Genomic DNA, 23,964 nt, shown 5'->3' on the forward strand with positions numbered 1-23,964 from the left:
AAAAATGGATTGATTCTATATTCTTTAGTATTTCCTGCTCCTGTGCTGTATAGTGGTGCTCCTCTGTTTTCTGCAGATGTGATGCCATATAGACTGGGCAGGGGTCCATCATGTGGGGACAGCTGGTCATACTCAGATCAGATGGGAGTTGTAGGATGAGGTGTGCCAGAGAGAAGCAGTACCGACCTCCGCCGCTAGAGGGCGGGGAAGAGCAAATGTAATAGTTTTGATTGAGGAGACGCCGAGCTAGAGCAGGGGCTGGCCTTGACGGAGGAGGGCCATCATGACAGTTTCCATAGTTTCTTTGTAGAAGAATAGAGTAGAGATAGGAGAACACACGCTGCTTTGAGTCACACCAACAGACACGTCGTGGACTCCTCGTGGCTGAGCCCGGCCGGCATCAGACCACACACCGGACCGACAGACAGAGGAAGAGGAGACCGGCGACACACCGAGAAAGCGGGAAGCTTTGTGTGAGGAAGACGAAAGAGAAAACTCAGTCAACGATGTCAGGGTTAAAAAAGAGAAACTCAAATTCCTCCGCAGACCGGGAGGAGGACAAGCAGGTCACAGAGAGGATGCTGTCCCCGAGCAGCGGCGGGGAGAAGGGGGACTTCAACCAGGGTGGAGCACTGAGAAGCGACCCCAACAGCCCTAACAACGCCGTCAAGGGAGAGGAGGGTGAGGACGGGGTTGTCTTGAAGAGGACCATCACCCTGCTTAACGGCGTGGCTATCATCGTGGGCACCATCATAGGCTCGGGCATCTTCGTCACCCCGACCGGCGTGGTGAAGGAGGTCGGCTCGGTGGGTCTGTCCCTGGTGGTGTGGGCTGTGTGCGGGGTGTTCTCCACAGTGGGAGCCCTCTGCTACGCGGAGCTGGGGACCACCATCAGCAAGTCCGGCGGGGACTATGCCTACATCCTGGAGGTGTACGGCTCACTACCGGCTTTCCTCAAACTCTGGATCGAGTTGCTCATCATCAGGCCGTCCTCGCAGTACATCGTCGCCTACGTTTTCGCCACTTACCTCCTCAAGCCCCTGTTCCCCGTGTGCCCGGTGCCGGAGAACGGGGCGAAGCTCGTGGCCTGCCTCTGCATCCGTGAGTATCCGAGCCGTGCCATGCTACCGGGATGATGCAATTTTAGGTGTTGTTGTGTTGTTTGTTGTGTGCTGAGCTCAGGCACCGGTAGGAATGCAAATGAAATAAATGACACTTCCTGTGTGTTAGTGTGGGCACACACATGAAATAACACACTGACAATACTCACATACAACACTTTACATGAGCAGATATATGACGCTCCACGTGTGCCATTGACACACTCACACGCACACATACATACATCCACGCGCGCAGCATCAAACAAGGTGGTGAAAAATGCCGCGTGATTACATCAGCTCGCGTGATGGTAAATGATGCTCGCGCCCACAACAAGCTAATTCTCTCATTAAGTGACTGCCATTAGGTGCAATTTATAATTTAATAAAAATTAAAATAAAAAAAATAATAATTTACTTGTACCTTATCTCATTTGTATTTAGTGATGTGTTTTATTTTAATGTTCTTTATTTTCTCCATTATGATAATTTATTTAAAGGGGAACACCACCAAATTAAGAATTCCAGTGTGTTTTTTCCATGGCCTTGGAAATTCAATATTTGTGAACATGAGCTACTCTCTCTCAAAGTCTCAAACTTGTAGGGTATAAAGTCTGGAGCTGCTCCATATGGGAGGCTGATTTTGAGGACCCAAAGAATGTTTGTTTTCTTTTTCTAACCAAATGAGCTTTATTCAGTTGTAGTGTTCTCAGGTCTGAAAGAGAAATGTACCCATATACTCAAAATATTCCCCAAGTGCTCTCATTGTCATCCAGAGCATCTTCCCCCATTCATTATCTATGGAGCAGCTCCAGACTTTGTACCTTATGACATCACAAATTTGAGGTTTAGCACTGTATTTTGTGAATTTGGGAGAGAGTTGGTCATTTTTACTAATATTTTTGGCCTGTCTTAGACCATATGAACAACATGTATTAATTTTAGAAATGGACATAGTTCCCCTTTAATTGTTACTTTCAAACAGAGAAACAAGGACGTTAAGCCCAGAGGCTGTAAGTTGCTTTTGTTATGACAAACTTTCTGGATTTAACAGAAAAGAAATGAACTAATAGGGAAGCCGGATAGAGGGCTACGCACAAACTGATAGAACTGGAGTTACAAGCGACAACTGTGTGTTTTGAATATGAAATGAAATGTATTAAAATCTAAAGAAAAATAACTGAAAGTGAATTTGGTGGGCCCACTTCAGCATCTGCTGGATTTAATAGGTGAGATCTTCAAATTCAACAAAGAAAACCCTATATACCATTAATTATTTTTGTTTAATTATCACTGGGAGTAGTTAGAGTCCCTATTCAACCACTGTAGGCTACTAAATTATTATACAAATATATTATAAGAAACAGAGAGAATTTATCATTAATAATGTGTTTTATGTGTAAGTTAGTAACTTTCCAAAAAATGTGTGAGAATTGCTATGAATGTGATAAACAAAGAGGTCAGAGCAGAGCAGTCAATTAAACCTAAGTGCTGTGGGGTTGGGGTCAGTAAATGTTTTTTTTTTTTTTTTTTTTTAAAGTTAGTTCACAGTTAAGTGTTAGCTAAAAATTTGCGTGTGTTTCAACTTGTGTTGTTTGGAGTCTTAACAAGATTAACCCTGGCTTATTTGCTGCTTTAACTCAATAGCACAAGTCTCTGGTTGTACATGTTTTCTTTAACCGCCACACAAAACAGGTACCCCCCCTTTCACCTCATACGCTGCATCTCCATCTGAACACATGATTACACATACCATGGTGTACGCATGTATACTGAGTGTGTGTGAGTGCATGTGGTGCCAGCTATTAACCCTAGTGCCTAATCTTCAGATTGACTGAAGGCTAAATCCTGACTGAGACCACATGACATAGCCGTAGACTGAGAGGCTCAGTAGTCTGTGTGTGTGAATGTACGCAGGCTTTTCTGTGCGTGTGCATGCCTCCGGTGTAAGCAGTGGGGTGGTCAGGGTCATTGTGGGGCTGAGAGCCAAATCTCCACACACACACACACACACACACACACACACACACACACACACGCATCTACAGCTCCATAGGTCCACTTTTGTGAGAGTTATTCTTCCAGTTGACCTGTTTTCTGTAGGAATTTGTGTAATTGAGATCAGAGCGTTCCTGCGTTTGCTTGCTAAGTTTGTGCATACATGTACACACATACACGCCCAAGTATAAGCCAGTTGTGTGTGTGCATGCCTGTGTGAATTTTGATGCCAGCCTCTGTGTGCATGTGTAACTAAGTATGTGTCCATCCCTCTACTGTACTCTGCCTCCCTCTGTCTTTGTCATGGTCTCTTTAACACAGAGCCTCATTGTGCTCTGTCTCGTTTTTCTGTTGTGGCCCCGACCTGATTTAGGAGCTTTGAAGGGACCTGCTGCTTTAGTTAATCACTTTTAATGGTGTTCAAGGTTAGGTTAGAGGCCGCTTCAGCAACGATATGAGTGTGTGTGTGTGCGCACAGGAGGGGGTGGTTACCATCACGTACAAAAAGAGGGGTATAGTGGGAAGCATTTTTTTTATTCCAATTAGTCTCTTTGAATTCTTCCCCAGCTCCCAGCGGGTTTTGAGAGCTGCAAATACACACATATGCATGCACACTCGCCGACATTACCTCAAATGTGAGTCAAAAATTAAAGAAGGCGCAGGGAAACATTGTTAAAAGCTATTTTAACATCAAAACACCTGCAGAAAAGTCAGTTCCTCGTGTGCCTAATAAAATATCCTTTGATGTACAAAGAAGATGCCGTGGTGGAATTCAGTTTGCACATTTTGTGTCAAATTGTGTTAGGGGCCTTTTCATGAGAGAAATCGACGAGCTGCCTCTTACAGATGCCGGCACTTGCAGTCTTTCTCCCTCTTACTCTCTGTCTTCATCTCTCTTTCCGCAGTCTTGTTGACCTTTGTGAACTGCTACAGTGTGAAGGCAGCCACCAGAGTGCAGGACTTCTTTGCCGCAGCCAAGCTCCTGGCACTCGCACTCATCATCATCATCGGCTTCGTCAAGATTGGCCAAGGTACTTCAAATGACCACGTACACTTACATATGCACTAATACACACATTCACAAGTTTTCATCCATGTGTCATCAACGTCTTTATTAGCCCCTTTCCCTCACCACAAGTGACCTATAAGCAACCTGTAAGAAAATAAAATAATAAAATACCAAAATCATGTTGAATTTAATGTTTTGCATTGTCAGCAGATTCAGATAGTGATGCTATGAGCTTAACATGTTAACATTTAGAGATTTTTGTTGTCCAAAGTAATCATTTTAAATAAGTTGTAATTAAAAACACAACTGTGATATATATTGATGTGAAAAAATATTCCATATTGCTCAGCTCTACTGGTACAGGAACTAAATATGATTTATTCACTGTAGTGCAGTTTCATTTCTGCACTGTGAAATCTGACAAGCCTATCTTACCCTAAAAATCTAGGGCACTGATTGCCTTGAAAAAGGTTCGTAAACATAACTATTAGTCTTAAGTTATGTTTATTATTTAAAGTCTGATGGTTATGTTTACTTCTAAAAAGGGTCAATAATGTCAGCGATTAACCGGTTAACTGTTAATCGGTTACACATGTTGGTACATAGGTTAATTTTTCTGGCTCTTGATTTTACTGCACTGCGCACCACCGGGTCTGGTCTGGTGGGAACTAGTTAGCAGGGCTGCTCATTCGGCAATTACCACTAGTAATGCCATCCCGACCTGCCAGTGTTGCTGTGGAAACATTGTGCCCGTCTTCTGCTCAGCGTTGAGCTGCAAACCCGCTTTAGCATTGTTAACTATGTTATCACTGTTAGCTCTGTTACCACTGTTAGCAGAGACAGCATGGCTGGTGGTGCTAACATAGTGATCAAAGCTAAAGGGGCTTTGCAGCTCAAAATGAAGCTGCTTACTCACCAGGATGATCTGGGGGGATACTGGCCAACATGTTTCTGCAGCGAGTACCAGTGGTAATCATTAAATGAGTGGGGCTGCTAGCTAGCTCCCACCTGACGCAGTGCAGAGTGGCTAAGGCTAGCTAACAAGTGGAGACCGGAAGCTGGGCAGCGGACACTATGTTTCTGCATGTTAACACACTTAGCCGAATGTCTGTTAGCAAAGCCAACGAAAAAATCCATCCTAAATAAAATTTCTTCCCTTTAGTGCAGTTTGATTTTTGTACTGGCAACATTATTCATCATTCACGTAACAGAATTTTATCATAAAACCAATGAACCAAGTCTCATATCAAAGTACACACCTTTGGGGCTTAACTCCTCTTTGTGAATGGTTTGATGTTTGTTGACACAGAAACCATTATTAAAATGGCAGTTGGCTATAAATACACACAGCACACACTCGGCAGACTTAGTAATTCATGCCCAGAGCATACAGCACAGTCAGTGCCACGCGACTTGAAACAGGAAGTTATTAATTTGACTTGTAGTTGTATTTTTTGTATAAAGCCTTCCTGCTGTGTGTGCCAGTCACCTTCATGCTCTGATGGGAAATCCTTCACTGAAATTATTTACTGACAGGCTTCAGTTTCTCACTGGCAGAATACATTACATCTGATGAACTTGTTGGTTTGCATGTGTTTCTGTGAAGCTAATTTATCCATGACAACAATCATCTCATATGTACAACACAGTTTCTCTAAATTCAAAATGGACAATAACAGTTTTTTCAAATTTCCCTTAGCTTTAAATAAGGAGATTTAGTGTAATCCAGGAGGCTATGATAGCATTTTCTCCTCTATATAAACTCCAGTCAACTCACATTTATGTTGCACTGCTTCTGACACTATATCTGACCAATCTCTGGCAGTGTAATCCCATTCTGCCCGGAGTTAATCCCAACCAAGCCTATTGTCTTTGTTCGATTCGAGTAGTGGATCTGTGGAAATAGCTGGTGTTTAGCTTCCTGAAGTTGGGCCGAACCCTTGTAAAGGCCACAGGATGTTGTGAAACGTAGCCAAAGACGGGAGGACAGCACAGAGACCAAACAAAGGCCCTTGAGCAGAACACAGCTCCTTTCATTGGAAACCTACTAATTAGCTGCAAGATGTCTGAGTCACGCAAACACTTGAACAGTCTATTTGATTGAGCCATTCACTGTAAGTCATCAGACCAATAAACGCTTTTAAGAAGATTTATTATTATGACTAATACAGAGGGGAAGTGAGCTCTGGGAATCAAACTCTGCCCTCTAGAGGAAGGCAGTGTAAGTCTCAGCCAAGACTTTGGGGCTCATTTGTGTCCATGTCATTGCAACTAGACTACTATAGTTTATAGTCATCAATATGGAGGGTGGCATAGCACCTGTCCGCTTCCTTGCCCGTCACAAAAACCCCTTTGAACAGGTAACTGCAGGCCTCTATCCTCTCTGTTGCCTGTGTTTGTGTCTGCTGCCAAGCCCTGCCGCTCTCTGGCTGGCTCTCTTCCTGTCTGTGGTGAAGCTGTCGGCTGCAGTACCTCCTAATAGAAAACAGGAGGACGGGGAAACCCAATAAAAAGTGGAGTCAACAAGCATGTTTGTTGAATGTGAATGAGTCTGTGTGACAGTCAGGCCAAGTCTTGCAGATTGAATATAATCACAAGGTAAATAGACACAGATTCGTAGCTGGGAGCTGATAGCAGGGTCCGCTCTATAAGATTTATATCTGATTTAAAAAATGTGGTCCTTTAAAGAGAGATGCCTTTGAGGACAAAAAGTGAGGAGTTTAAAGTGAAATGGAGTTCACCCAGACTGAGGGGTGATTGTGGAAAGCAGCACCAGTAACCTGTCTGCTCTCTCAGCTGAGTGTTTCCTCTGTCTGGACCTGTGACCTCTTCTCCTCTGTCCTCACACCGGACGTTAACCCCAGCCACGCTGTGAGATTCAGCTTTTGAAATCAGCAGTTTTCGTGAAAGTCTCACTTTAACTCGAACTGCAACACCAAACCTACAGTTTAAAGGTTAAAGCATCTGAAACGATCCACAAAAAAAATTAAAGAAACCAGAAAGTATTGAAGTGGTAAATGCAATTTTGATTTTTCATTATTGTGCCCATTTCTGGTTTCTGAACTTTAATTAACTGCTGCATGCTCATTCACATGTAGGTCAACTGTAGGTATTCTGCCATTTACTTCTGGCAGCATGAAAGATGACAATGTCTTGCCTTACTGAAACCTGCTGACATTTTGTTTAAATACGTGATTGTAAAAACCCACACACCAACATCCTGTAACTGGTGGCAACAGTGGCTGCTGTTGCATCACCTCATGTTGCCTTTTGCCAAGAGCCCAAAAATGTAAACCTGAAGACCGACAGGACAGATTCAAGATGCTAGTTAGCCAGTTAGCCCATTACCAACACAACCCCATGTTGAAAGAGCAAATGATATTTACTGTGTGCTAGCAAACAACAACACAAACCGTTACAAATGTGATGGCATCTCTTTATGTTACATTTATTTAGCTGATGCTTTTATGTGAAACAACTTACAATAAGTCGCCAAAACTGAACAAAAAAATGAACTGGACACATTGCTATGTATTTTTTATTTTTTACAGCTGAAAGACGAAAGATTTGAATAACAGATTCTTGATTAAAGGTCGAATCAAAGTTCAGTTTTTCATCACACAAACGCAAAGTGGGTTGTTTGTGTGGAGGTCAAAGTTCACAGGTCATCAGCTGACTGGTGGGCAAACAGGACCGCAACACTGACTGGAATTGTTCACAAGTGGTTCAGCAAGCGATGGAGTTGAGGGTGGAGGTTAGGAGGGAGGTTAGAGAGAGGGAAGGTGGGAGTGGAAGAGGTGGAAGAGGCATGTGGTTTCTGGAAGCTGGTTGCTCACCGGCAGAGATCAGTAGCAGACGGCCCAGGGACCACAGATAATATCATACCTACGACAACATGTGTATATATATATAGCGAGAGAGAGCTTTGTCCACTCAACTAAACAATATAATAAAAGATTTCTGTAAAATTGAAAGTGTGTCGACATTACAGATGATGTCTTTTTTTAAAGAGTTGTTCATTTGGAGTTGGGTAAGCTTTATAAAAATGTTTCTCCTCCAGTGCTGAGCTCACACTAGCAGACAGATGAAGAGGCAGGGAATTTTAGATGAACAGAGTGGCCTATTAAAGCCAGTGGGTGGTCTGAGGGGTGTGGTGACATAATGATAGTGAATCAGCTCTAAGTAGTCACACATTTTGTAGTTTAGCCGTGTGAAGAGCCGTTGGTGAGAGCAAAAGTTAGGAAATGGAATCAGAGAGCTGGACTCTGCATGTTGACTTTTTAAATTCAATATGCTAACAATAAACAGTTTTGAAAGCAGAAAAAAAGTAAAATTTGTTATTTAACATGTTTAAATGTACCTCATCCCTAATGTCAGAGGCCTTGACACGCCATCGGAGTGGACTGGTGGAGTTTAGTTAAGCAAAACAATTTGATTGAGCACTAAAATAAGAATTAGTGTTGATTTGTTTCTTTTTTTAAAGATTTCATTTTATTGATTTTGCCAATGTACACCTTATCAGAGACTGCAGAAATCATCTTATGATCTTTTGTAGCTCTGTTTTGGGCAGGTTTATCAGTTTGAAAAGTTAGGTCCTGATCTTTGGCTACTTTCACAATAGAGGAAATGGACTTTGATGATAACTTGTGGATGTTCGTTAAATTGACTCCTAATTTTGGAGATGCATGAAATTGGCACCACTGTCCGTCCCAAAACTCTACAGGGGTCACAAATGTTACGCCACAGCGTCCTATATGTCTAAAACCCAAAGTTACTGATCATTTATTTACCCAAGATGACCTGACTATTTTTTATTATTATTATTATTTTAAATTCTTTTGTCTGTTTTCCCTCAATTCCCATGGTTTAAGTTTGAGCCCATCTGGACTAAATAACAAGCCTGGCCTCTAACTGATCCTCCTCCAGCGCTCCCCTCAGTAGCAGCAGGAACTGTACGTGCCATTCATTCTTTGAGTCTTCGTAATCCACATAAACTGAGTGTAAACCCTGCCTGTCTAATATCTGTTTATGTGTAGCTGGAGCGTGGAGAGTAATTCTACTCATTTGTAACTCTAGTTTACTGTTTACTGTGCCATTTCAAAAGTGAGCTTTTCTAACATATTTATTCCTAAATCTTGAACATCGGTCTTTTTCATCATAGTGCCTGTAATAACTGTTTGACTGGGGTAATGAGATTATCGAGATTAGGTCAACAACTCGCAAAGACTGTGTGGTTGTGTTTACACCAACACACTCACCTGACTCGGCGTCTTCACTGCAGCTCTCTTTGGCTGCTGTTTTAGCAGGTGGAGTGGAGTAAGTTGATTTGTTCGTCTGTTTTAGAGTGTTGATTTATTGTTTAACCAGATATCTGATTTAGAAAAAAACAACAGACACGAGAGAGAAAGATATAGCACAAGATCTTTATAAGTCACTTAATTTCTGAAATAAATGAATAATTTGAAGAGGTGTATTCCAGACCAGAAAAGATGAGGAATTTAAACAATAGTTTACATGACAAAAACAATTCAGTATAAACAATTTTAACAATTTATTTTGCTTATTTTTTAATTTATATTGTGATTTTCACTCAGTCTAATTGAAAGTGGATTGTTTAAGTTTTTAACAAAACATCAAGAAGTTAATTATTTTCCCTGCACAGAGGCAGTCTGATTAAGTTATGGACATTATAAAGGGTATTTCTCATCCTGGACCCATGTTTTTGTGTTTAAGTGTCTAGTGGGAACAACACTTTTTGAAGTTGGTCCAATATTGAGCAAGAATGCAGGAGCCAGCAGCCACAAAACAGGCTGCAATATAACCACTTGGGGCATTTGTGCACCATCCATTTATGTGCATTTTTGCCACTGAGAGGCTCAGATTATTATTCTGTCTGTCATGCAACACTATGGAAAAGATCACTACAGAAAAAGACCTTTTTGTTCAACTTGACACAGCCTACTTCATTTAAATAGATTAATTTTACCATCATATTTTTACATCTAACTGGGTATGGGTGAATTAACAGTTTATTTCAGCCAAAGTAGAGCTGGTGATTGTTGGAACAGTGGAGACATGAGACACGTTTAGGTAAATTTTATTTTGTTTTGGTGCCATTTTTGGTTAAACTAAGAGGATCTTACTCTTACTCGGTGTACAGTTGCCCTTTAATGTTATATTGTAGTCTGTTTCTTTTGCCGCTGCTGGCTGCAGCCCAGTCACTTGGACACAAAAACATGGAAAAATAGAGTCCATGTTGAAAATTACTTAAGTTACCCTTTAATAAGAAATTGACTACAAGTATCTTTGGGGGAATTCTTTGTTTGAGCTGTGTACATTCGAGCATGTGAGTGTAACCACTCATTTTGCATGATCATATAGACATACAGTACAGTAGCTTCTGTCTATTTGTGATGGTGATGTGAGCTTGTTCTGATACCATACACACTCTGCTTATGCTGATCCATATTAAACTATTGCATCTGTGTGTGTGTGTGTGTGTATGTGTGTGTGTGTGTGTGTGTGTGTGTGTGTGTGTTCATGGAGCTGTGCAGCTCATAAGGTCAGAGTCTGCTGCTGTCTCCGATTAGAGAACAGTGTAATCTGATTAGCTCCAGTAAACCCCTGCTTTCTCAATCTGACACCTGCCCACACTGTTTGGAAGTGAAACACTCACAGAGACTGATCTCTTGTTGACCAGCCTCGTGAACTTACCTCTCATTTACTGCTGTTTCTTCTTTGTCGCAGTTCATCAGTGATGCAGGAATTTGATTCTTCACGAACATTTTTTATTTAATTAAACACACAGTTACTGTACACGCACAGACTAATATTTGGTTTCGCACTGCTAATTCACACACCAGCGCGGCTCTCCTGGAGGTGTTTATGAATGAGAGGTGTGTGTTTGTGCAGTGGGAGGGTTCCAAAGGAGACGTCTTAGCAAATAGTCTTTTTTTTTTTTCCTGAAGCGTGGAGCGCTCAGTTTTAAGAGTAGGACTAATCCATGTAATGCCTTGGTCTTTACCCGATCCATGGGCTCTTTAAACTGAACGTAAACTCAGTCACTGCTGAGTATGAACCCAAAGAACCCTAGATTTACTGTTAGGCTGAGCTCAATCCACATTAAGGGAGTTCTCTTGTCTCAATCCATCATGCCCACCCACTTTTGGCACAGGAGGAGCAGTAATTTGTAGTTGTAGCCCCTCCTGTCTCATTTTTACAGCAAGTACACATTTGGGGCAACAAGTAATCCTTTAAACTGTTTTGTTAGCTCAATACATCCAATTACTGTCTGCAACCCTTTCGAAATGACTCAACCTTTCTTATACTTAAAACTGTACATGTGATTTTTGTTTAGGTTCTTTTGTCACCACATTTCGTTGATAGCATTTCACATGCTCAACATGTCTATTGCTTTAAACAGAAGAGCTCATTAAGAGAATTTAGGTTTTCAGAGATAGTTTAAAGGTTCATCGTGCAGGATTTAGAGGCATATATTTGCAGAAATGGTATATGATATTCAGAATTATGTTTTCATTAGTTGTTTTGATTACCTTAGAATGAGCCATTTATATCTACATATGCAGCGGGTCCTCTTTCACAGCAGCTGCCATGTTGTTTCTACAGTAGCCTATAATGGACAAACCAAACTCTGGTCGTGTTAGCTGCTGTAGTTTTTAAGTTTTAGTCGCTAGATGCCACTGAATTCTACACACTAGACCTTTAAAAGAATACTTCAGACATGGTGGGAATTGGGCTTGTTTGTGTCCTTCAGAGAGTAAGACGAGAAGATCGAAACCATTCTCATATCTGTGCGGTAAGTATTAAGCGAGTGCCACATGCTAACTAGCGTAGCTTAGTATAAAGACTGGACACAAGGGGAAATGGCTAGCCCGGTTCACTGAGTGGTTCAAAAATACAAATGTCATAATGTCAGGCTGTGGTTTTAAAGGGACTTACTGGGCAGAGGGATAAAACTGTTGTTTGTCAAAACATCGTTACAGCAGCTAAAACCACAAATAATTTTCAGTCACTAATCAAAAGTCATTGTGCTTTCAAGTGTTAATTGACTCTATTAAGACTTTCTAGTCCCTATTTTTAAATTAGGCCTAATGACTGGAACTCAGGTTGTCTTTCATTCACTCTTTGTTGATGTGCACCTTTTGGGTGTGTGTATTTTGCATGGTGCATGCATATTTCATTCTGGGTATGTGTGTGTGTCTCACTTTCACTGCCTGGCACTGGTATCATGTGACTGACTGATCGCAGCTCTGAGTGTTTCCTGACTAGTGTGTTGGAAAGTGAGTAACAGAAGAACGAGTAAAGCTATAAATTGCAGTGCAAGAGTCAAGTGAAGACACAAAGATGACTGAAGGAGGACATGTTTGTGTTTATCCACCACAAATCATTTCCTGATAGAATCCTCATCTCAAGGCTGGGCAGAACAGGGTTGAATAAAGATGAGTAAGAGCATGAGTCAGGGATGATTCAGACTTTACCACCGTAAGAAGCTGTAAAGGTTAGGAGCCAATTAGGCGTTTCATTGAGCTCAAGCCTCACAGATGTGAGGTGAGCTGCAGGTTTGGAAGCAGGCGGTCCTGACCAGTGGTTGTGTGTATTTGTGTGTAAAGAAGTGAAGCCATGGCCTGAGGTGTGTGATGGTTGCATGAGATTTTAGTTATAGATAAACCTGCAGTGTGGGAAGTAACTTTGATATTTGATACATTTGTGTTGACACAGGAACTAAATGATGGATTGGTTTGTCCTTGCTTCTGTGGAATAGATGATTCAAATGGCTGTTCTGTGAGATATCTCCTCTTCCTTCCAGACAAGTTAAACCTGCTGTTACAATACTTCAAGGAATTAGTCATCCTTTACAGGTGCATGGCTGTGCGCCAAATACTTGTCATCTCTACTCAACTCACTCTGCTCATCTTTATAAAGGTTTTTTTAAACTTATTTTGAGAATCATACAGAATTTTATGCCTCCGCGCCGGTGGTTGAAGTAGAATTGAAACAGTAAATCAGTCAAAAAATTATTCTGCTATTTGCTAATTAATTATCCACGTATTTCTTTAATAGCAAAAATGCCAAATATTCATTGGCTACACCTTCTCAGTTGCTTTTCTTTGAGTCAGGACTCAAGAATCCTTCAAAAGTCTTGAAAGGTATTTAATTCATTAATCTAATAATATGGCCTTGTATGGTGTTAAATGTCTTCAGTCTTCCAAGAGGCTTAAACTGCTCAGACATGAAAAGTAGGATTTTATCAATCTTTTTACCTCCGCCAAGGAGGTTATGTTTTCGCCGGCGTTGGTTTGTTTGTCTGTTTGTTTGTCTGCAAAATAACTCAAAGTTCTGAACAGATTTTGATGAAATTTTCAGGAAAGGTTGATAATGGGACAATCGGTTGATCAGTTGAAGCAAAGTGGATAAAATAATAAAATGGCGGGAAATCCGAGCTGCTTGGCGGAGGTCTGCACTCTCCGAGTGCTTTTCTAGTTTGTTCCTCACATTGCATTGTGAAATACCCAAATAATTGGTAACACCTTTTTTTAAAATGTATTTTATTTTTTTTTTTTTTAAATAATTTACAGAATATCTCTCAATTTAATGCCACACAGATCAGAATAGTGAAATCAACAACACTCATTTTATTTGCAGCTGGGATGCTCAAAGCAGAGCATCCTCTGTCTGCTAGCCAGCCGTCACTATACCCTGGACTGACACGTTTCAGAAGAAAAGACTCAGATGCAGAGGAAAAAAACCCAGGACAAAAAAATGCAGAAAGTCAAAGTTCTTTACTCAAAAATTCAAGCAGAATCCAAAGGAAGGCAATTCCAAGAGTAACATACCAAAAGTCTTCAAAGTCCAAAAAAACAGGCAAACAAACCTGTACAACGCAATGCATATGGTGTATTTTATATACAAAGTTTTTCAAAAACTCAGCATAGTGGGAATCAAAGCAGTAGAATCCCACATGCAGAGTGAGAAACACAAAATCGGCCAGTAAACAGTTCCTGTAGAGGGGTGTAACACATTTGTCGAAATGCACTCTCGGAACCCATCGGCTATTGATTGTGTGTTTTAGATTAGCTGAAATGACCGGCCCATGGAAGATAAGGTCTTGGATATCCGCTGGCTACACCAAAATATTGGTCTTTGCCCCAGGAGGCTTATTGTTGTCAGCAGATTGACTTGCACCAATCTGGCCTTTGAAGAATCTTTTTTTACACTGAGGAAGAACCCATCCATCATCTATTTTCTGTAACTTCTTATCCTGTTAAGGTTTCGGGGGACTGGAGCCAATCATAGCTTACATTAGGCAAGAGGTGGCCTTGCCTGATTATCGCGGGGCTGAGATATGAAGACAAACAACCATTCATGCTCACATTCACACCTAAGGGCTAACCTGCATGCCTTTGGACTGTGGGAGGAAGCCGAAGAACCCAGAGAAAACATACGCTTACACAGGGAGAACATGAAAACTCCACACAGAAGGCCCCAAACCTGAGATGGAACCTGGAGCCTACTTACTATGAGGCAACAGTTATGAACCATCATGCCACCCATTGAGGAAGAATCCACAATTCAATTACTTCAACCCACAGAAACTCTTTGGTGCTTTGATGAAGTTGAAACAACCATAAGGAACCTCAGTTGTAGACATGTGCTTAGAAATGTTACAGGCCAGGCCCCTGGGGACCCCCAGCACAGCTCCCCTGTCAGGCTGGTATGTGGAGCAGCAGCACTGACCAGGTGTGGCAACAGAATCTTAGGATGCTGTGATCACACATCGGCCTGTTTGTTGGGAGCACAGTTAGTCACACGGACAGCACAGTAGTCCCGCCTTTCCCACGCTACACGGTGGCTTAAGGCTAACCCTCCCAGTACCAACACTGCCCCAGGCTGTTGGTTTAGCAACCGTCGCTGTGTCTGAGAATGTGTGTGCGTGTTGTGGGGTGCTGCTCCGTCAGGAATGTGGCGCATTCTCCTCAAACCAGCAGCAACCTGGAGGTCAGAGAAGAGCGGCTGTGACCAAAATATCAGAAATTAGCTGATAAATTGAAGTGAAATACTCTCCCATCTCTCAACTGCTGTTGCTCTGCCCTTGAGCAAGGCAATAAAACTTCCCTCTCTTCCTGTGGTCCTTTCTGTTTGTCTGTTGTGTGATCCTTCCGTGCCTCAGGTTGATCCACGGAGCGGCGCCACAGTCTGGGTCACTTATTGACTGTCTCAGCCTGTCTTAACTCCATTACATTCTGCAGTCCTTCACTGATCCAAATACCGAGACAGATTTAAGCCGAATGTTTTCCCCCCTCTAAAGGCTTTTTCGGTGTGTGTTAGTGTGTGTTGGGGAACCACAGATCATTGTTTCATTTATTCTTCCACATTTGGGGTTCTCCACACTGGAGGGTAAACTTCCCTGCAGAGCAATATTGCAGACAGATGGATTTTTTTTTTTGTCTTAACCCATTTTTTTCTCCCTGTTCTTCTCCAGGTGAAACAGATGCTCTTCTTCCAGAATATTCCTTCCAGGGGTCCAAATATGAGTTTGGCAGCATCGGCCTGGCGCTCTACAGCGGCCTGTTTGCTTACGGTGGCTGGTGAGTAACTGTTGACCAACCTGCGTGATCAGGTTGAAAGTCACCGTGCTGCCTGTTCGTTTTCCAGTTTCCAATATAGGAACATAAAGTGATCGTCCTGCTGAGTTGGGGACCCCTCATGGTGGAAGGATGGAAATGAATACGTGTAACCATGATTCATTACTTCAGACTTAAGCATTCTGTTAATCAGTAATATAATGTTATCATCAAGATAAGACTCCACTGAATGTCCATGAGCCATAACATTGAATTATCACCCAGCCTACTTCCTCATATTGCTCCCCTTGTTAGTGATGAATGAAACTAGATTGTGATCATTTAAGTCGTTGCTTTCTACTGTCTGCCTTTACACTGTAAAAAAACAAAAACAAAATGTCTTTCTTTGTCTAAATAAAGTAGATCATTTTGGTGTTAACCCTAACCCCAAGACGCTCCTGTGTTTTGAATGCATTTTGCGAAAACTCAACTTATCACTCATTCTTTTCCACTTGCAGATTACTGCAGAACAGTTTTACTTGTACAGTTTGCATTATAGCTGTTACGCTGCTATGCGCTATGTCTCTGATTATTGTTTCCTCTGCTCACAGGAACTACTTGAATTTTGTCACTGAGGAGATGATCGAGCCTTACAAGTGAGTATTAACAAGTTGAATTCTATTTTTTATGATAAAGTACGGACTTGTTTGCTGAAGCGTGATTCAGAGCCTGTATTTGTGACTAAGAATGTTTGTGTCCTCCTCAGAAACCTTCCCCGTGCCATCATCATCTCTCTGCCCATAGTGACAGCAGTGTACGTTCTCACCAACCTGGCGTACTTCACCACCCTCTCCCCTGAGCAGATGCTCAACTCCAAGGCTGTGGCTGTGGTGAGTGCACACACTTTCTCTCTACTACTGCTGCTTTCTTTTTATTAAGGCTGCCAAATACAGTCAATACGTTTTTACTATCTATCAGTCATGCATTATTATTGAAATTATTACACTATAATAAGTTTGATAAAGCGAATTTTTTATTTAGCATTTCTTTTTTCAATGTCATCGTTAACTGCTGTAAACTGTCAACTACTGCAGCAAATGCAATCATGTTCATGTTTGTCAGTTTTGATATTATTACAAAATACCATCAGTATCAAGAAGAATATGTTTTAATGGGATTTACCTCATTTTATTGTTCCTTTTTATATGGGCTCTTTCTTCTACAAAAATGCTCTGCATTGGTCAGGAGGTACTTGGCTGAAATAATATTTAAAAGGGGGTACGTTACTAAACAAAGTTTTAGAAACACTGACCTCACTCATAGCTCTTTGGTTTCCCTTTGGATATACAGTAGTACGAGCAACTTTATGCCACCGACAAATATTAAGGTGTCTTCACAGTATTGCCCTATTGTCCAAAACACAGGAAGCTTTCATAGCTTATTACGCCATTCACTTCTATTGAACCCTCCTCTGTCCGAGAATAAAGTTTTTCACAGAAGAGCAATATTTTGCCGACAGTTATTAAACAGGGGTAAATGGTACAAATACATCTTTTAAACTGTGTGAACCTATTGTTGATGAATGTTGCTGTGCCATGTCCTGGTGTGATTGGACTTGGACTTGCTACTAGACTTATTATGACATATACTCTTTGCGTGTGTGTGTTCGACAGGATTTTGGTAACCACCACCTGGGTCCGATGGCATGGATCATCCCTGTGTTTGTAGGTCTGTCCTGCTTTGGATCTGTCAACGGCTCCCTGTTCACATCATCCAGGTAAGACACACCAAATGAACATCCATTTAAGTACATGTAGACCATCAAACTGGGTTTGGGGAAACAGTGAGAGCTCAAAAACACCTGCATAAACCGTAAACTGTAGAAAATGATAGATGTAACCACTGTGACGTCAGCCATTGGTTTGTGGACTCCTATTTTGAAGCCTCAAGTTTGGCATTTTGGCTGTTGCCATCTGGGATTTTTGGAGCCAGAAGTGACCATATTTGGACAAAAGGGTGAAGGCAACCCAAAATGTGGGTGAAGTCAACCCTAATACTAGTTACTAGCTTATTTAGTACAGTGGACTTAGAGCTATTTTTGACTGTGATAATGCAAATGCTAATTTTTGCTAGTGAAAAACAGGCTTGAAACCATTAAAACAAAATGTACTTCCTGGAAAAACCGAAAATCCGATCTCTTAGGGGGTCATATAGTACAACCAAATGCTGAGCAAGACCTTTTTTAGGTGACTAAAATGTTACAATTCATCTTCATGAACTGAAAAACACTGAAATAGCGAAAGCTACGACTAAGACCATACTGGGGGGTCTCACTATGGTTACGTTACTGTACCAATGCTGTATGGCTTCAAGAACCTTAACTTGTGGGTCTTTAGAGATTGACTCACTCTTGGAGCCAGCCTCAAGTGGCCATTTGAGGAACTGCAGTTTTTGGCATTTTCATGTTTGTTTCTTTTTTTTTTTTTTTTTTTTTTTTTCATTTTTTCATTTTCTGGAGGTTGCCTCTTAGCATGAACACATAGAATCATATCATGGCAACAAAATGCATTGTTTGGAATCATATATATTTACATACTATGTATCCATGTCTTTCCTTTCCTCTCAGGCTATTCTTCGTGGGTGCCAGGGAGGGTCACCTGCCCAATCTGCTGTCAATGATCCACCCCACCCTGCTGACTCCACTGCCCTCACTTATATTCACTGTATGTGCTCTTAGTTTCTAATTTACAGTCCACTAATGCACATTATCTTACACTATGTACCCTTGGGTCTTTACAACAGAAGGGTACCACTGCACTGATTTTTAGTAGTAATGGAGTATTAGGAAAAAGCTGCTGTGAGATATGTGTAGATATAAAGCAACAACAACAGCATAATTTTACTTGAAACATATAACTGTTTTGCTGCTCTCTCTCACACATGGCACACCTAATTACTTCTCTCCCATTCTCTCCAGTGCTTGATGACGCTGCTCTACGCCTTTTCCAACGACATCTTCTCCGTCATAAACTTCTTCAGCTTCTTCAACTGGCTCTGCATCGCCATGGCAATTGTTGGGATGATGTGGCTCCGTTTTAAGAAGCCAGAGTTGGAGCGACCAATCAAGGTTAGCCAAACTTCATGCAAGAACATAACAAAAGAAAACAGGTCAGGTTCATGGATTTTTTCCTGATTTGTCTGATGACGTTCATAGAGGGACATGAACGGACGGTTGGAGACGAGTGGACACGAAAGTTTCACTAGGTCTTTGTCACCATTGACTCCCGCTCGAGTTAGCTTTGGCAGCGCAAAATGTTTCTTCTTTGTCTCATGCGACCAACAAAGATCCATTCAGCAGAGCTCAGATGAATAGAGACTGATTGCAGATTAAAGGACAGAAGAGAAGCTGGATGCTTGTCAGCTGGTGTTGAGGCCTGCTGGGTAGTAGTGTGTGTGTGTGTGTGTGTGTCTGTGTGTCTGTGTGCGCCAGAGGAAGTGCAGTGCACTATGCCTCCTGACTGGACCAGTTGCTGTAGGACTCTCCAAAACACAGAACACCATTGTGCCTTGTTGCACTTTGTTTGAATGTGAGTGTGTGAGCTTTCACGTGTGATGCTCTGTGTGTATATATGTGTGTGTTTGTGTGTGTGTCTCTTATTAGAGCCTGATGGCTGCCCTGGCTCTACTCATCTGCCCGCTGGCATGATGTTGTGTGTTGGTTAGAGGTGGAGTCTGTGAGCGCAGTGAAGTGAAAGAGGCAGATAGATCTATTGGCCCAGCATTATGTGTGTGTGTGTGTGTGTGTGTGTGTGTGTGTGTGTGTGTGTGTGTGTGTGTGTGTGTGTGTGTGACTGAGTGGTGGGACAGTGGTGGCACTGTCTCACTGCTGACCTCTATCTCTCTCTTTCACTCTCCCACTCTATTTCTTTCTCCTTTCTTTGTCTGTCACATTCCTGCTGTTCAACAGATCTGGAGCCGAGCCGCCGGAGAATCGCGTAATTAGTTTGACTCATTCATCTGTTTGGTTAAGACACTGTTCATCAGTAACCTGTTAGATTCATGACACCTTCAGTTCAGTCTACATGCATAGATGTATATAGTCACCTAAACACACCACTCATTAGTGATTGTTGGGGGCCTTAATCTGCTGCTATAAGAGCCTGAATGGAGCCTGGCTGCAGCCTCCATTCAGCTTCAGAGCATTAGTGACGTCCATCACTAATGTTGGGCGATAAGGACTGGCTCACAGTCGGAAGTTCAACTTCATCCAAAATGATGCATTGAATGGAGTTGATATCAAGTTCTTTCACACCTGACTCAGAAAAGCATTTCTTTATGGATCTGGCTTTGTGCACAGGTGCCACAGGAAATGGCCTTTCCCAAACACAAAGTTGGAAGCACACTTTTGTCTAAGATACAATTGTAATCTGTAGCATTAGGGTTTACTCCCATGGAGCTATGGGGTCCAGTCCAAACCATAAAAAATAGCCCCAGAAACATGTGGACAGACACAGGGCTGTAATCATTATAATAGAAATGGATCAAGTCTATACAATGTGAAGGGGTTGCTCTTAGTGACAAACCTGCAAGTAATAATCACTAGCTCTGCAGTTCCCCTTCGAAGTTTTAGCAACTTTCAGCTTATTGTTTTGGTTTCCTGCCTCCCGCTCAACCATTATCTTTCACTTTCATTGTGTAATTTTTGTACACGACCTGCCAAGCCCCAAAATGCAGGCAGAGAAAGTTGGTGACTAGCTGGTAAACACAGTGGAACATGTAGCTGTGAAAGCGCCAGGTATTTTTCTGGCAGTTGGAGGAGACAAAAACGGAGCAAAAAGGAGATTTAATGTTGGACTTAAATTCAGCGGTGGCCAGAAACACAACCCCAAATGAATGTGAGTGTTGCTCCTTGCTTCTGGGTGGCATCAGCTCAGTACTGGTGATATCTCATTGCAGTGTGCTGAGCAAAGATAAACTAGTGTCAAGGGAGAACATGATAGGACACTATAAGGACCCGTTTCAGCAATGAGACAGATTTGTTTAAAACAAAATGTATAATAGATATATTTAATACAGAGCTCCAAGGATCAAATAATCCCTTTAATGGCACTGCAGCTGTTAAAGGAATAGTTTGACACTTTGGGAAACCCTCTTATTCACTTTCTTGGCAAGCGTTAGATGAAAAGATTGATACCAGAGCCTAGATCCAGCACCAACAGCTAGTTAGCCTAGAAACAGGGAAATAGACAGTCTGGATCTGTGCAGGTGACACCTACTGACTGAAGCTCACTGATTTTTGCATATCTTGTTTAATTAATCTTAAACATGTTTGATTTTACGTGAGGTTCTGTGCCACGAAGTTACTGCATCTGGCCTAAAATCCTGTCTTCTAATTTAACTCTCGGCAAAGAGGTGATTAATGAAAATATCGAACTGTTCCTTTAAAGGGATAGCGTTGATTTTTTTTTTTTTTTCCAGTTGTATGAAGCACTTTTCCATGGTCAGTGCATTACCTATGGTAGATGTCAGTTAGCAAGGCCCCAGTTTGGAGAAGCAGCAGGAGCACAGACACTAAAAAAGATCCAAACTATCCCTTTAAGACAGGGGAGCTTTGGAACTTCTCGCTTTGACTGATGAGTTTGAATTCTTTGGAGTTTCTGTCAAAAATGCCCTCATCTTTTCCCTGCAGGTGAATATTCTGCTGCCAATAAGTTTCGTGCTCGCCTGCCTCTTCCTCATCATCGTCTCCTTCTGGAAGACTCCAAAGGAGTGTGCGATTGGCTTCGGCATCATTGCTACTGGAGTTCCCGTTTACTTAATTGGTGTGTGGTGGAAGAGCAAACCAAAGTGGATGGTGAATGGAATCTGTGAGTACAACACCTGCATCTTTGCATGTTTCTGGAACTGTTCCTTCACTCAACATTGTGGGTAATCACCTCGGGTGTGTGTGTTTTTCAGTTTCGACCACAGCCTTCTGTCAGAAGGTGATGGAAGTGGTGCCTCAAGCGACCTAAAAGGCTTCGCTCTTTACTACTGCCAGCCGCCAATCCAGGTTGCACCAACAGTGATCTCTGGGCTCTGACATCACAGCTGATGAAGTTGACCTCTGACCCCTCTCATCCCAATCTCTCTCTCTCTCATACTACACACACTCACATACACACACACACCCTGTCTGCAGGGTGCTGATAAGGACCTGATGAAGACAGAAACATGCAGGCGTCTTTAGCTACTGTGTCTTAGCAGTCCTTTTTTTTTTGCTGATATTTTTGGGTTATTGTTATTTGAATATCTTTTGTAGGCTGTTATGCATTGTTTTTCTATGATGCATTTCAATGAATTGTTTTTACTTTTCTTTTGTTTTGTGAATAAGTTCATGTAAAATATCATCCTTCATGAAAAACCTGTTGTATTTTGCAAACTGTGCCTTATGTGGCAAATGAAGGTGTAACTGTCAGCTGTTGAGCGGGAGTTGGTGGTGTCTGAGGCTGCTGTCGGCTTTGGCATTGACCTACAAACAGCTGCAAACAGAGCTCTCTCGTGTCTAAAACCTTTGTAACAAGGAGCTTTCTTAAAATCCTGCAAACATCCGCTTTTAATCTCCTGGAACCAACTTTTGCTGCTAAGTCGGAGTTGGGTTTGTCACTGTTTGTCAGATATTCATTAAGCTTTGCATTGGAAACCTTTGGTCCTGCAGTCATTACAGTTCTGTAGCACTTTCAGTGTTGTCTGTTGTTGCTCGTTGGTCGACGGCGTGGCATATCAGTCACTGTAGTGCCCGTAACCCCCAAGTGTTGAGTTGTATTCCTGTTCTCTGCTGTTTTTGTGACCCAGTGTGGTTTTAAAGTCGTCTATGCTGCTGTACGAAGCGAGTGAAGTTGATCGAAGATCTTGGTGTGCTTTTAATTTTCACATTTTTACAGTAATAAGACTCATTTTCTGTGGCTGAATCCCTCAGAGGAAGAAGGAAGACTTATAGAAATTTAAAATTTCTGCTCACTCATGCTTTTGTTCAAAGCCCTCTTGCATTACATATTTATGTCTAAAGCGTTACAGACCGGCCATGGTGAGAAACCTGAGCATACTGTGTGCAGTCTACTGATGTCACTTCACAAGATTTCTGGGTATTGGAGTTGCTTTGCTCTTTAAATCATCACGTGGTCAGATGGACAGAGGTGCATACACCAGTATGAGAGTTTATATTATGACTACCATTGAAGAGTGGGTCCAGATTCAAAGTGTGTGGTATTGTCCTGCTGTTGGTTATTTTTCGGGTCAGCGATCTCATTTTCACGTAGGGGATCAATATCTCAGCGTACTGAGCCCAGCTCGTAGAGCGTCGGGTTAGAGCAGAGTGACAGAAATAAACTTGATGCTCTTTTATAGTTTTGTTGATATCTTGTGTGTGTGTGTGTGTGTGTGTGTGTGTGTGTGTGTGTGTGTGTGGATTTCTACATTGCGGACAGTCAGTTTTTTTCTGTGTTCTTCTTGGACGGGTGACAGGCACTGCTGACATTTTCATTTAAACAATTCACACTTCGATCTTCTGTTACGTTCGGGGGGGCGGGGGTTGAAGTACGGAAGTACATTTTCAGATCACAATATCAACTGCTAGTTTTTACTTTTCATCTTCATGTTTTGTTTGTACTTACTTTACAGCAACAGTTACAAGAAAAGTTGTATTAACGTCAATCCTCCTCCTGGCAACGGACCAAAAGTAGACGTTACCGCGGCTATGTCGCCATAGAGACAGCGCAGGTGGATGCAGCGAGGGGTTAATGTGTATGTTTTAGAGGTAGAACCTTTCTAACACTCCAGCCATCGCACAAAGCAGATGGGGAAACTAACCTGAATAGGACTGTAGAAAGTTTATTTATTTATTTTTAGGAAACTTGTTGTTTATTGTTATTAGTCCCTCTAATTTGTTTACAGGGCATTTTGTGGAAAGTGCTTTACAAATAAATCTTGAGTTTTTTTTCCACTTTTGTGTTCTGTTGTGTTTGGTTTGGTCATTTGTTCTCCTTATTTTTTTTTAAATTTAAATTTTATTATTTCAAATGTGATTTAGAGGCAACTAAAATCACTGCAAAATTAGTGAAAAAAAAGACAGCCAACCCACTATGTGGTGATGGTTTTGAATTTGGTGTTTATTTTAATTAAAGTAGCTCTTATTGATATTTGAATATAAACAATAAATGGAATGAGTCTAAATAATGAAAATTAGCAACCCAGCTCTTCAGTTCTTAACTCTACACAGCGTTAGCATTTTTTTTAG

At 41.7% G+C, this 23,964-nt stretch overlaps 1 protein-coding gene across 1 annotated transcript; it reads left to right on the forward strand.

Moving 5' to 3' along the window:
• Positions 1 to 217: 217 nt before the first annotated feature.
• On the forward strand, positions 218 to 23,670 carry slc7a5 (solute carrier family 7 member 5). The gene is made up of 10 exons (XM_049574642.1): positions 218 to 1,101; positions 4,004 to 4,129; positions 15,608 to 15,713; positions 16,301 to 16,345; positions 16,456 to 16,579; positions 17,363 to 17,466; positions 18,316 to 18,412; positions 18,667 to 18,816; positions 21,379 to 21,556; positions 21,648 to 23,670. The coding sequence occupies exons 1-10, from the start codon at positions 507 to 509 to the stop codon at positions 21,701 to 21,703; spliced, it is 1,581 nt and encodes a 526-aa protein (XP_049430599.1). The 5' UTR covers positions 218 to 506; the 3' UTR covers positions 21,704 to 23,670.
• The last annotated feature ends 294 nt before the right edge of the window (positions 23,671 to 23,964 follow it).

The sequence above is a fragment of the Epinephelus fuscoguttatus genome, linkage group LG4 (genome assembly GCF_011397635.1).
Source record: "Epinephelus fuscoguttatus linkage group LG4, E.fuscoguttatus.final_Chr_v1".
Lineage (NCBI taxonomy): Eukaryota > Metazoa > Chordata > Actinopteri > Perciformes > Serranidae > Epinephelus > Epinephelus fuscoguttatus.

Excerpts from the sequence above, each read along its gene's own strand:
- slc7a5 (XM_049574642.1), top strand. The coding sequence starts at position 507 with ATGTCAGGGTTAAAAAAGAGAAACTCAAATTCCTCCGCAGACCGGGAG. Across the intron at positions 4,130-15,607 it reads CTTCGTCAAGATTGGCCAAG|GTGAAACAGATGCTCTTCTT; the intron begins GTACTTCAAATG and ends GTTCTTCTCCAG. Across the intron at positions 18,817-21,378 it reads AGTTGGAGCGACCAATCAAG|GTGAATATTCTGCTGCCAAT; the intron begins GTTAGCCAAACT and ends TTTTCCCTGCAG.